We start from the raw sequence: 14,790 nt of genomic DNA, 5'->3' as shown, positions 1-14,790 counted from the left end.
TAGAGACATTGAACACCAGTCACTTTAACAATGTTTACATACTGTTTTTATCCACTTTTAGAGCCCTGCACAGGCATTCATCTGAAGTCCAAACCCTACCCATGTCCGTGACGTTCAGGCCTTACCCTACCCAGGCCCGATTTGCTTCTGCCAAATTAAGAGCCGGCCCTGCCTAAAACCAGAAATAACTTATTCCGTTTAGTAAATCCCTTAGCTGCTCGTCTCTGTCACTCACTCCCTGCGCAAATCTCAATCTGCATGTACTCTAAGTATCCATAGCAATGGCTCCACTTGGGCTGCTCTGCTCAATGAAGAGAACAATTAGCTGCGTTTCATCACTCTAAACTCTGACAAACATCAAGGAACAGTATTTTCTCTGAAATAATCTGTCCTGTAGTATATATTTGACAAGGTTGAAGTACTTCTGACACCATGTTATGATCTTAGTCAGATATGACTGTGCTGCGTAGCAGAGCACGAGCAAATGGCTCAGCTTCAAAATGTTAGTGATCAATTTAGTGAGAGGAGCTCTACCCATTTTATATGTACAGTGAGGCAAAAAAGTATTTAGTCAGCCACCAATTGTGCAAGTTCTCCCACTTAAAAAGATGAGAGGCCTGTAATTTTCATCATAGGTACACTTCAACTATGACAGACAAAATGAGAAGAAAAAATATCCAGAGATTCACATTTTAGGATTTTTTAATGAATTTATTTGCAAATTATGGTAGAAAATAAGTATTTGTTCACCTACAAACAAGCAAGATTTCTGGCTCTCACAGACCTGTAACTTCTTCTTTAAGAGGCTACTCTGTCCTCCACTTGTTACCTGTATTAATGGCACCTGTTTGAACTTGTTATCAGTATAAAAGACACCTGTCCACAACCTCAAACAGTCACACTCCAAACTCCACTATGGCCAAGACCAAAGAGCTGTCAAAGGACACCAGAAACAAAATTGTAGACCTGCACCAGGCTGGGAAGACTGAATCTGCAATAGGTAAGCAGCTTCGTTTGAAGAAATCAACTGTGGGAGAAATTATTAGGAAATGGAAGACATACAAGACCACTGATAATCTCCCTCGTTCTGGGGCTCCACGCAAGATCTCACCCCGCGGGGTCAAAATGATCACAAAAACGGTGAGCAAAAATCCCAGAACCACACGGGGGGACCTAGTGAATGACCTGCAGAGAGCTGGGACCAAAGTAACAAAGCCTACCATCAGTAACACACTACACCACCAGGGACTCAAATTCTGCAGTGCCAGATGTGTCCCCCTGCAGCCAGTACATGTCCAGGCCCGTCTGAAGTTTGCTAGAGAGCATTTGGATGATCCAGAAGAAGATTGGGAGAATGTCTTATGGTCAGATGAAAACAAAATATAAATTTTTGGTAAAAACTCAACTCATCGTGTTTGGAGGACAAAGAATGCTGAGTTGCATCCAAAGAGCACCAGGCCTACTGTGAAGCATGGGGTTGGAAAAATCATGCTTTGGGGCTGTTTTTCTGCAAAGGGACCAGGACGACTGATCCGTGTAAAGGAAAGAATGAATGGGGCCATGTATCGTGAGATTTTGAGTGAAAACCTCCATCCATCAGCAAGGGCATTGAAGATGAAACGTGGCTGGGTCTTTCAGCATGACAATGATCCGAAACACACCGCCCGGGCAACGAAGGAGTGGCTTCGTAAGAAGCATTTCAAGGTCCTGGAGTGGCCTAGCCAGTCTCCAGATCTCAACCCCATAGAAAATCTTTGGAGGGAGTTGAAAGTCCGTGTTGCCCAGCAACAACCCCAAAACATCACTGCTCTAGAGGAGATCTGCATGGAGGAATGGGACAAAATACCAGCAACAGTGTGTGAAAACCTTGCGAAGACTTACAGAAAATGTTTGACCTCTGTCATTGTCAACAAAGGGTATATGACAAAGTATTGAGAGAAACTTTTGTGTGTCTGTATTGTATTTCTAGATTTTACTGCCCTGTTGGAGCTAGAATGGTGTTTTGTTGATGGAAAACATTGACTCAGGTGCCGTTCCAGAATCTCACATTTATGTTCAATTGGGTTGAGATCTGGTGACTGAGACACACCCTTTAAACCCCCCCCCCCCCCTCCTATGCTCATTTGAGACCCCTAATTGGCAACTGGGCATTTTTATTTGGATGTTAATAGCTTAATTAACTCAGGAACCACACCTGTGTGGGAGCACCTGCTTTCAATATACGTTGTATCCCTCATTTACCCAAGTGTTTCCTTTTAATTTGGCAGTTACCTCTATATATCAACATGTTTTACATAGTGGCAGTTACCTCTATATATCAACATGTTTTACATAGTGGCAGTTACCTCTATATATCAACATGTTTTACATAGTGGCAGTTACCTCTATATATCAACATGTTTTACATAGTGGCAGTTACCTCTATATATCAACATGTTTTACATAGTGGCAGTTACCTCCTATATATCAACATGTTTTACATGGTGGCAGTTACCTCTATATATCAACATGTTTTACATGGTGGCAGTTACCTCTATATATCAACATGTTTTACATAGTGGCAGTTACCTCCTATATATCAACATGTTTTACATAGTGGCAGTTACCTCTATATATCAACATGTTTTACATAGTGGCAGTTACCTCTATATATCAACATGTTTTACATAGTGGCAGTTACCTCCTATATATCAACATGTTTTACATAGTGGCAGTTACCTCTATATATCAACATGTTTTACATAGTGGCAGTTACCTCCTATATATCAACATGTTTTACATAGTGGCAGTTACCTCTATATATCAACATGTTTTACATGGTGGCAGTTACCTCTATATATCAACATGTTTTACATGGTGGCAGTTACCTCTATATCAACATGTTTTACATAGTGGCAGTTACCTCTATATATCAATATGTTTTACATAGTGGCAGTTACCTCTATATATCAACATGTTTTACATAGTGGCAGTTACCTCTATATATCAACATGTTTTACATGGTGGCAGTTACCTCTATATATCAACATGTTTTACATGGTGGCAGTTACCTCTATATCAACATGTTTTACATAGTGGCAGTTACCTCTATATATCAATATGTTTTACATAGTGGCAGTAACCTCTATATATCAACAATATGTTTTACATAGTGGCAGTAATGTCTACTATCAACAACATGTTTTGATAGACTACGGGGATCCAGCACCAGTTCTGTTCATTCTGAGGCGCCGTAGCTGTGAGTCCGGAAATTCAGTATTTCCCAGGAACTTGGACGTTTATTCTCAGAACTTAGACCTGGTTAACTGCATGCACATGCCCTTAATATAGTGGTGGTAATGTCTCTAGTCATACAGATAGCTGTTTTGTATTGTTGTGATAATGTATATATTCCTCTAGGTGGCGCTGGTGTTGCGTTATGGCATACCCCAGAAAGCCATCCTGTAATGTGTGTATGTAATATACATATTATTCCTCTAGGTGGCCAATATGTTTTATATTGTGGTGATCATGGCGGTGGTGTTGTTGAGTTATGGCGTGCCGCGGAAAGCCATCCTGTACCCAAATGAGGAGCCCAGTTGGACGCTGCTCAAAGATGTGGTCTTCCAGCCGTACTGGATGATGTACGGGGAAGTGTATGCGTATGAAATTGACGGTAAGGAAGACGAGCCTGGTATAAACGACTACGATGGTAAGAGTTTTCTTAAGGATTCTCACCACGGCATGAGAAGCTGATTAGCACTGGAAATCAATCAAAAACCCAGGTTTGGTCTAATCAACGTGTCCTGCAACGCACCACACAGTCACCTCACACAGTCGCTGTGTTTAAATGATTTTGATTTAGAGTACAGAATGAGACCCTAGACCCTTGGTTGGATATGCATATGTTTTACTATGCCTATCCAGTTCTTTCATAAGTAATCAAGTCCTTAGGAGGTAGGGGCTAGGAGTTGATTGAGGACACAGCCAGTCGGCCCCTGTTAGGGGAGGTATAGCCACCAATGGTAGAGAACAGCAGCTTTTAACCAATCAGGGCTTTAGTTTAGATTATTGGGTCCAGATTTCTCTTGAGGCATGTCAAATGTAAGTGATTTGCTTAAAGTACAGGCTCAGAGTTTCAAAATGGCGTATCCTACACTGTAGTTTGAGTAAACATGGGAGTCAGCATGACACTGTCCTCCAGAAAGTAGTCTCTCTACTTAAACCCTGCTAAATTCAGGGCAGCAATGTTTTTGAGAGCTGTAGGAACACTTTTGCAGTTTTCCATAGTTTTATCTTTCCAAAAAATCTGTGAGTAAAGATGATCTGTGAACTTACCAGAGAAGAGCCCATTCTGTTATATACAGAAGCCTGTGACATGACAAACCAAACAGGGATCATATATCGGTAAACATTGTTGTACACATGGGGATAATTCTTAACTTCCAGTTAAGGGAACTTTTCACTTAGTCTCCTATTGACATAATTGCGAGACTAAGTGACATTCAGATTTGCTGCATAGTGCACATTTGAGATGGTGTGTTTATGATATTGAGTAATGATATTTACAGAAGATCCATTGTGTAATATACAGTGAGGGGAAAAAGGTGTTTGATCCCCTGCTGATTTTGTACATTTTCCCACTGACAAAGAAATGATCCGTCTATAATTTCAATGGTAGGTGTATTTGAACAGTGAGAGACAGAATAACAACAAAAAAATCCAGAAAAACCCATGTCAAAAATGTTATAAATTGATTTGCATTTTAATGAGGGAAATAAGTATTTCTGTCTCCCAGGTGTCTTTTTATACAGGTAACGAGCTGAGATTAGGAGCACACTCTCAAAGGGAGTGTTCCTAATCTCAGTTTGTTACCTGTATAAAAAGACACCTGTCCACAGAAGCAATCAATCAATCAATCAATCAGATTCCAAACTCTCAACCATGGCCAAGACCAAAGAGCTCTCCAAGGATGTCAGGGACAAGATTGTAGACCGACACAAGGCTGGAATGGGCTACAAGACCATCGCCAAGTAGCTTGGTTAGAAGGTGACAACAGTTGGTGCAATTATTTGCAAATGGAAGAAACACAAAAGAACTGTCAATCTCCCTCGGCCTGGGGCTCCATGCAAGATCTCACCTCGTGGAGTAGCATTGATCATGAGAACGGTGAGGAATCAGCCCAGAACTACACGGGAGGATCTTGTGAATGATCTCAAGGCAGCTGAGACCATAGTCATCAAGAAAACAATTGGTAACACGCTACGCCATGAAGGACTGAAATCCTGCAGCGCCCGCAAGGTCCCCCTACTCAAGAAAGCACATATACATGCCCGTCTGAAGTTTGCCAATGAACATATGATTCAGAGGACAACTGGGTTAAAGTGTTGTGGTCAGATGAGACCAAAATGGAGCTCTTTGGCATCAACTCGCCGTGTTTGGGAGGAGGAATGCTGCCTATGACCCCAAGAACACCATCCCCACCGTCAAACATGGAGGTGGAAACATTATGCTTTGGGGGTGTTTTTCTGCTAAGGGGACAGGACAACTTCACCGCATCAAAGGGACGATGGACGGGGCCATGTGCCGTCAAATCTTGGGTGAGAACCTCCTTCCCTCAGCCAGGGCATTGAAAATGTGTCGTGGATTGGTATTCCAGCATGACAATGACTCAAAACACACAGCAAAGGCAACAAAGGAGTGGCTCAAGAAGAAGCACATGAAGGTCCTGGAGTGGCCTAGCCAGTCTCCAGACCTTAATCCCATAGAAAATCTGTGGAGGGAGCTGAAGGTTCGAGTTGCCAAACGTCAGCCTCGAAACCTTAATGATTTGGAGAAGATCTGCAAAGAGGAGTGGGCCAAAATCCCTCCTGAGATGTGTGCAAACCTGGTGGCCAACTACAAGACACAAGGGGTTTTCCACCAAGTACTAAGTCATGTTTTGCAGAGGGGTCAAATACTTATTTCCCTCATTAAAATGCAAATCAGTCCTCCTGGGTGGTGCAGTGGTTAAGGGCTCTGTGCCACTAGAGACCCTAGGTTCGCGCCCAGGCTCTCTATCGCAACCGATCGCGACCGGGAGGTCAGTGGGGCGAGGCACAATTGGCCTAGCGTCGTCCGGGTTAGGCCGGTATGGATATCCTTGTCTCATCGCGCACCAGCGACTCCTGTGGCGGGCCGGGCGCAGTGCGCGCTAACCAAGGTCGCCAGGTGCACGGTGTTTCCTCCCACACATTGGTGCGGCTGGCTTCCGGGTTGGATGCGCGCTGTGTTAAGAAGCAGTGCGGCTTGGTTGGGTTGTGTATCGGAGGACGCATGACTTTCGACCTTCGTCTCTCCCGAGCCCGTACGGGAGTTGTAGTGATGAGACAAGATAGTAGCTACTAACAATTGTATACCACGAAATTGGGGAGAAAAGTTCAACCAAAAAAACACACAAAAATGCAAATCAATTTATAACATTTTTGACATGCGTTTTTCTGGATTTTTGTTGTTTTTATTCTGTCTCACTGTTGAAATAAACCTAACATTAAAATTATAGACTGAACATTTCTTTGTCAGTGGGCAAACGTACAAAATCAGCAGGGGATCAAATACTTTTTTCCCTCACTGTATAGTAGTCGCAGCTACCTGTCTCGCTCATCAGACTCAGGGAGCTCCACCACAGTTGTGTGGGAGATACAGCGGCTGTGGGAAGAGACTACCTGTTGATATATAGAGCAGAATGTATACAGTAGCAGTAGATACTGTGCAGTATAATGAAATGTTATTCTACAAATTAGATGGTAGTCGCTGGTTTTACTGACCCAAATTGTTTACTCCTAGACAAAAACAAAAAAATCTGGAGAGACAAAGACAGTAGAAAGCTTAATTTGGCTGTACAAAACCAGTGCTTGGAGTTTAGAGGTGTGTGTGAATGATCTACACTTGTCACTGTGTGTTGTTTGGGATGTGTGTGTTATTTGTGTTGGGATGTGTGAAACACCGTGTGTGTTTCTCTGACCCAGTCCCCTCTCTCCACAGTGTGTGCCAATAATACTGATACGAATGTGAAATCCCTGTGCTCCACTTCAGTGTGGATCACTCCTTTCCTACAAGCAGTCTACCTCTTTGTCCAATACATATTGATAGTTAACCTTCTCATCGCCTTCTTCAAGTAAGACTACACACAAAATGGTGTTCCACAGAGCGCTGTTCTGTGACAATACTATTCTCATTATTCATTAATAACATTGTTTTTCCCCAATTTTCTACATCACTGTCTATATCTATTTTTGCCATCTCTCTCTTCTCCTCAGTAATGTGTACCTCCAAGTGATGTCAATCAGTAATCTGGTATGGAAGTACCAGAGGTATCATTTCGTCATGGCCTACCATGAGAAGCCAGTCCTCCCTCCTCCCCTCATCCTCCTCTCCCACCTAGTCTCTTTCTTCTCCTGCATCTGTCACAAGAGGAAGAAGGACAGTCACTCTTACGGACCAAGTACGGGAACTACCATTTATCGCTCTAAAATGCGGATATGACAGAACCACTTGGTGATCAGAGAGAACAAGAGAGGCCCTAGTACTGAGCTCTGGGGGACACCAGTAGTGTATGAACAGACTATAAAATGTATAGGTGTCTCTGGGATCTCTAGTTTATCAGTAAAAATATATGCAGCTACAATAACTTATTTGAAAATGTGTACTAGTAGTTATGTTGATCTGTAAAAGAGGTGAAATGCCTTGTTGAAACTAGAAAGCTCTTCATCCTCTCCCTTCCCATCTCCCCATCTTTCCTTCCTTCCCTACCTTCCTCCCTCCAGAGTTGTTTCTAACGGAGGAGGATCAGAAGAAGCTCCATGACTTTGAGGAGCAGTGTGTGGAGACGTACTTCCATGAGAAAAACGACCAGTTCCACTCAGGGAGCGATGAGCGCATCCGCCTCACATCAGACAGGTAACTGTTACATTAGTTACCATTCACCCCAGTTTTTATTTGACCCTTGCGCTGACAGTAACAGTTATAGTGTATATATAACATAAGAGGATTAGGAGGTTAATTGAATATTGAACTCTGTGGCAACATGGATGTGTTTCTCCTTTCTCTCCTCAGGGTTGAGACCATGTGTATCCAGCTGAAGGAGGTCGGTAATAGAGTGAACTTCATCAAGCGTTCCCTCCACACGCTGGACTCTCAGATCGGCCACCTTCAGGACCTGTCAGCTCTGACCGTGGACACCCTGAAGACCCTGACCGCCCAGAGGGCCTCTGAAGCCAGCAAGGTCCATAACCAGATCACCAGGGAGCTCAGTCTGTCCAAAAACTTTGCCCCCAGCCTGGCTCCCACCCCCCAGGACCCTACCCCCCAATCCAAGGGGGTCAAACGTAGCGTGGGCGCCTACTTTGGTTCCTCCTTCCCCCAGGTGTCCGGGGTGGTGGTGGGGGGCAACATGGCTGATTCTCTGTTTGGGAGTGGGGTGGACCCAAACCCGCCACTGACGCTCAGTCCCCCAGAGCGGAGAGGAGACTGGGCTGGGCTGGGGCACCAAGCTACTGCTGCTATAGAGGCTGGATCCTCCACGGGTGGCAGTGCTAGTCACAGTGCCTTCTCCCTCTGCCCAGCTCCGGCGCCCCCTACTGTCAGTCCTCCAGAGCTGCGGCTACGAGGCCACTCCTTCACCCAGTGGCAGCTGACCCGTCCAGAGCAGGTGGGCATCTCCGACTGCCCCTCCAGCCTGCCCAGCGTGCCCTCTGCTAGGGCTGCTTTCTACGTCAGCTCTACCCCCTCCCAGCCCTCGGTCTCCAGCCACCCAGAACTCAGCCTGGTTGGGCCAGACAAAGACAGAACCTCTGCTTCCACCTCAGCCTTTGCTGTAGAGTTTGGTGCGTTTGTTGGTAAGTATAACTGTGAGGAGAAAGACGAGGGCACTAGCTGTGTGTACCCCACTGTTGTTGTTGTGTCCAAGACTTCTGACATTTGCTTGCCCGTTTGCTTGCCTGCTTCCATTGAGAAACGGGAGGCAACTGGTGAGGAGGAGGGGAGGGGTGAGGGAGGGGAGAGGGCGGAGGGGAGGGCAGAAGGATATGTGAATGAGGCATTTTCCGATGACGAGGGAAAACCGGAAGGAGTTCTGATGGATGGGCAGGGCAGAAATGCTGAGCTTCCGTTGGCTCCTGAGACCGCCCGTCAGGCCGCACCCTCGCCGCATGCTGACGCTCACAGGAACAGCCCCCTCCCTGGCTGCGCCCTGGCCCCTGCAGTGGTGCCCAGGAGACCCTGCGGCTGTAGAACCAGAGAGGTGGGGTCCTCAAGCCCCATGGCCCAGCCAGGGTCCCCTCAGCAGGGGGAAAGAAGGACTGAAGCCCCCCTGAGAAGTGACAGCAGGGAAACTACCAGAGACAGAGGTTTGAGTTTGAGTCAGAGTTGGCAGTGGGGAAAATCTCAGATCACACTCTACCTTTCACCTGTAACACACCTTTTCCTAACCAGGGTGAAGTATGGTTGTTAGGGGTCTAACGGGGTGGTATGGGGTCTAACTAAAATTAAATAACCACAGGTGTGTTCTCAAAATTCAAAAACCCTGAGCATAACCTGATATGGCACCATGCTCAATCAAGACTTCAAAATAAACCAATCAGTATGCCATCATGTTCAATCAATAGACTTCATAAACTCATAGCAACAACTCATTGTCATTCGCCAGTAAAACATACACATTCGATAACAGTCAATAAACGGTTGCAAACTTTAAAGAAAAACCTGGGGTACCCTTACAGTGGCTTGCGAAAGTATTCACCCCCCTTGGCATTTTTCCTATTTTGTTGCCTTACAACCTGGAATTAAAATAGATTTTTGGGGGGGTTTGTATCATTTGATTTACACAACATGCCTACCACTTTGAAGATGCAAAATATTTTTTATTGTGAAACAAACAAGAAATAAGACCCATTGAACTTGAGCGTGCATAACTATTCACCCCCCCAAAGTCAATACTTTGTAGAGCCATCTTTTGCAGCAATTACAGTTGCAAGTCTCTTGGGGTATGTTTCTATAAGCTTGGCACATCTAGTAACTGCGATGTTCTTTTTTTATTTTTTTTATTTTTTTTGTGCCCATTCGTCAAGGCAAAACTGCTCCAGCTCCTTCAAGTTGGATGGGTTCCGCTGATGTACAGCAATCTTTAAGTCATACCACAGATTCTCAATTGGATTGAGGTCTGGGCTTTGACTAAGGCCATTCCAAAACATTAAGATGTTTCCCCTTAAACCACTCGAGTGTTGCTTTAGCAGTATGCTTAGGGTCATTGTCCTGCTGGAAGGCGAACCTCCGTCCCAGTCTCAAATCTCTGGAAGACTGAAACAGGTTTCCCTCAAGAATTTCCCTGTATTTAGCTCCATCCATCATTCCTTCAATTCTAACCAGTTTCCTAGTCCCTGCCGATGGAAAAACATCCCCACAGCATGATGCTGCCACCACCATGCTTCACTACTGTGGGGATGGTGTTCTCGGGGTGATGAAGGTGTTGGGTTTGCACCAGACATAGTGTTTTCCTTGATGGCCAAAAAGCTCAATTTTAGTCTCATCTGACCAGAGTACCTTCTTTCATATGTTTGGGGAGTGTCCCACATGCCTTTTGGTGAACACCAAACGTGTTTGCTTATTTTTTTCTTGCCACTCTTCTGTAAAGCCCAGCTCTGTGGCGTGTACGGCTTAAAGTGGTCCTATGGACAGATACTCCAATCTCCGCTGTGGAGCTTTGCAGCTCCTTCAGGGTTATCTTTGGTATTTTTGTCGCCTCTGATTAATGCCCTCCTTGCCTGGTCTGTGAGTTTTGGTGGGCGGCCCTCTCTTGTCAGGTTTGTTGTGGTGCTATATTATTTCAATTTTTGAATAATGGTTTTGATGGTGCTTTGTGGGATGTTCAAAGTTTCTGATATTTTTTTTATAACCCAACCTGATCTGTACTTCTCCACAACTTTGTCCCTGACCTGTTTAGAGAGCTCCCTGGTCTTCATGGTGCCCCTTGCTTAGTGGTGTTGCAGACTCTGGGGCCTTTCAGAACAGGTGTATGTATACTGAGATCATGTGACACTTAGATTGCACACAGATGGACTTTATTTAACAAATTATGTGACTTCTGAAGGTAATTGGTTGCACCAGATCTTATTTAGGGGCTTCATAGCAAAGGGGGTGAATACATATGCATGCACCAGTTTTTTATTTTTGGGAATTTTTGGAAACAAGTAATTTTTTACATTTCACTTCACCAATCCAATGCAGGCGATGGTGGTCCTTAGCCAGTGCGGTAGTGGGAAACAGAGGGCTAGTGTTGCTAGTTAGCAGGATGATGTTTCTTCACAAGACTCAGAGAAAACCCTAGAATTTCCTGGTGTCTAGGTTTGCTATCTGAGCTCGATATAAACTATGGTAGCATACATACAATATACATGTATTTGCCTCTTATGGAGATGGCTTGCTACGCTAGTTATCTGGTTTTGGCTAGCTAGTGGCTAATATTAGCTAGTGTTGCATCGTACCTTCAGACGGGACCCAAAGCAAACTGTAGAATTGCCCGTTTCTAGAGTCGCTATCTGAGAGGTATACTACGATTTGAAACTAGATCTACTCAAGACTTTTATAAAGCTAGCCAGCTTCAGTTAGCTTCACATTCAAGCCCAGGCTTCATCCATACTAAGGTGGATTTTGATCATGCAGCTAATGCAAGCAGGCTCAGAGGGGATTTCCACATAACACAATAATTTGGATAGCCACTCAAGCTTCCCCTTATGTGGGTGCTAGAAAGTTAAATATCAAGCAAGGTTGTTTCATTGCCCCCATCGTGTTATGTGGAAATGCACTGTCAGTATGTTTTTTTTATTTTTTTAACTACACTTGTATGCCGCCTCGCCATGCTAGCTTCGCCCTCGTGTGGGTTCTAGCAAGCTAGGTAGTGCTAGGGGTAGTGCTCGGTATCAAAAGCCAATCCAGTAGGGACTGGAAGCTATGCTGAGCTTTAAATTGGTCAAGTACATCGCAAAGTATTTGCATAAAGTTCCGGTTTCCTCCTTTGGTCCCATCCTGTTCACGTCCCTCGCCCATGCTCGCATCGCCCAACAGTCCCCCGCCCACTTAGCTTCTCTTCCATTGGAAATGAATGGCTTATCGTAGTTTCATCGCCCACGTCACTTCAGTTAACTGTACGTGCATGTTGCACATGGCTAGTCGAACACCGAACTCTTAATTGAGACAATGTTCGCATTTTTATGTTTTAGGCTGAAATGATTTATTTAGTTAGTTACTTAGTTATTTAGCAAATTCAGCAGGCTATGCTGTGACATAGGCTATTAGAAGTGCCGTTTAGTTAGTGCCGTCTTTGTGCTTTCGAGTGCTTATCGATGCACAAGTCCCTTTTTCCTACCTATCAATAAAATCATTTTAGAAAATCATGCAAACGTTTCACTATGCGTCAACTTTCAAATGCATGCTGTGATTACTAAATGTGTAATGTGATAGGTATTTTTAATATTACTATAGAAAAAAATACAGTTAAAATTCAGTCCCAAAAAATGTAATCAGTCGTCCTGAAATGAAGGGGATGAAAACGTAGTCTTGGTGAGAGGGGGAATCTAATTTCATTGGTCCTCAACTCACGGCTCAGACGCTTCATTCAGATAAATGGAGTTAGCCCTGAGTTAGCCTGCCCCTGATCAGGTTAGTTCTGAAAGATTCCTTGCAAAATTTTACTCAGAGTTGACCACACTTACCTCGCTAACTCCTCTTTGTAGTATAGGGCTCTGGTCTCGTCACTCAGTCATCAACTCTTCTTAGCTACTTATACAGGTTCACATGCTAGTATGCTACATATACAACAGCTATTTACATTACAGCTAAACGGTTACAGAAGTCTGCCCTAAACTGGGAATCAAAATCACCTCAGAACTAACTCCGCCCTCCAACTATTGTAATTTGTTCCCTTCACTTTCCCTACGGACCCTCTGATTTGGCTAAGGGGGATCTTTAAAGGCGCTGCATGGTCAATCCTACGTCTGCATTGGCCATGCAGCGTTTATGGTAATATGGCCTAGGAAGAGGTGCCTGGGCTGTAGGGTGCTAGGATCAGATTTGTAATTAACTTGTCGTTGTTGTCTCAATTTCAGATTTCTCTCTCTTGCTCTACCTGTCAATTATTATGTCAACCTTTTGTCTTGTCTAATGTCATTGTTGTGTTGGGGTGTTGGCCTCTGGTTGATGGTGACAGAGTTGTGACTGTATCGCCATGGATTGATTGATTGCTTGAAATTTGCAACCTTTCCTGAAATTGTCTGTATTGGTTAAAGGGTTTGTCACATGGAAAGGTTGAGGCACCTACCCTCTGTCCATCTGTCTTTCAGTGACTGTCCCAGAGGTTTGGCCAATTCCTGACCTGGATCAGGGTTTGGGTCAATTCCATTTTAATTCAGAAAGTTATCAAATTGGAATTGAAATGACCCCAACAAAAAAGCCTGCAGCCTTCCAGGACAAGTGTTGGCCACCCTTGGTGTGATGCTGTCTCTATCTGTCTAACAGTGTTCCGCTCCTCCAGGTCATAAAGACAACCTGCACCTGGACCTGCAGCGCTCCTTCCCCAGAGACCTCTCCTCCAGACAGCTCAGCCCAGCCACGCAGCCCAGGGAACAGGTGAGACAGTATGTGGGTTTATGTGCGTGTTCCTCCTCCTAGGTATTGAGGCAGTTATTTACTTGCTCTTAGTTCCTGGTTGGGAAGTGGTTGTTGGTTGGTAGAATGTCGGTTGGTAGAATGTTGGTAGAATGTCAATGTTATGACCATTTAAAAAAACAACCTGTTAGTTCTAGTTCGATATTGCTCCCAGGGCGGAGCAGTTTATTTACATGAAACATCAGAGACACTTCCACAGAACAAACCAGAATTCCTTAATGGCTTCCTGTCCACATTGTCCCCACACATGCTAACCTTAGCCTCACTATGTGAAAAACAGGAAAACAGATCTCATCAGCTGAGCCCAGTAGGAGGAAGTTGCTCTTAGACACTGATGCCAGTGTGTCTTTCTCTCTGTCTACAGGGTCATCCTGAAGGCCAAGGTAATATGAGGACGGTCAACTCATATGCTGGCTTCACTGAGTTTGACCGGAGTCCCTCCTTCCTCCATCCAGACTCCTGTAAGTCCAGGAAGATAGACCTGTGCTGCTAGACACATGAATACACTGCAGAACCCTGACAAGACCTGCCAGAGGTCACGACATGTATACTATGTGTGCTAACTGAAAAGGTCTTTGGTTGTTGTGGGTCTGCAGCTCTCAGTAAGCGAGAGAGGAGCGGCGTGTCAGCGGAAGACATCCTCATCCACGAAGACCCCAGAGCTGCACTACTACTGGTGAGAACTGTCGCATAACTGTATGATGTCTCACACCCCTTCAGGTTCTGAAATCACTACTGACTCACTGTACCACTGACTCACTATACCACTGACTCACTGTACCACTGACTCACTGTACCACTGACTCACTGTACCACTGACTCACTGTACCACTGACTCACTGTACCACTGACTCACTGTACCACTGACTCACTGTACCACTGACTCACTGTACCACTGACTCACTGTACCACTGACTCACTGTACCACTGAGTCACTGTACCACTGACTCACTGTACCACTGACTGACTGACAAGTGATTGACTACAAGTGATTAACTACAAGTGACTGACTGTACCACTGACTGACTGACTGTACCACTGACTGACTACGACTGACTACGACTAGCTGACTACGACTGACTGAGTGACTGACGACAGCCGACTGGGTGATTG

At 44.7% G+C, this 14,790-nt stretch overlaps 1 protein-coding gene across 1 annotated transcript in view; it reads left to right on the top strand.

The window, feature by feature from the left end:
• The window catches only part of LOC109880296 (transient receptor potential cation channel subfamily M member 7-like), a 77,945-nt gene that overhangs the window by 41,915 nt on the left and 21,240 nt on the right, over nucleotides 1-14,790 (top strand). The window contains 8 exon segments of the mRNA XM_031822029.1: nucleotides 3,481-3,655; nucleotides 7,003-7,135; nucleotides 7,278-7,462; nucleotides 7,785-7,917; nucleotides 8,074-8,855; nucleotides 13,544-13,638; nucleotides 14,042-14,138; nucleotides 14,274-14,353. Coding sequence (XP_031677889.1) covers nucleotides 3,481-3,655; nucleotides 7,003-7,135; nucleotides 7,278-7,462; nucleotides 7,785-7,917; nucleotides 8,074-8,855; nucleotides 13,544-13,638; nucleotides 14,042-14,138; nucleotides 14,274-14,353 — 1,680 coding nt within the window.

Source organism: Oncorhynchus kisutch, unplaced genomic scaffold (genome assembly GCF_002021735.2).
Source record: "Oncorhynchus kisutch isolate 150728-3 unplaced genomic scaffold, Okis_V2 scaffold4048, whole genome shotgun sequence".
NCBI classification, from domain to species: Eukaryota; Metazoa; Chordata; class Actinopteri; order Salmoniformes; family Salmonidae; genus Oncorhynchus; species Oncorhynchus kisutch.
This window is presented reverse-complemented; position numbering and strand designations above follow the sequence as displayed.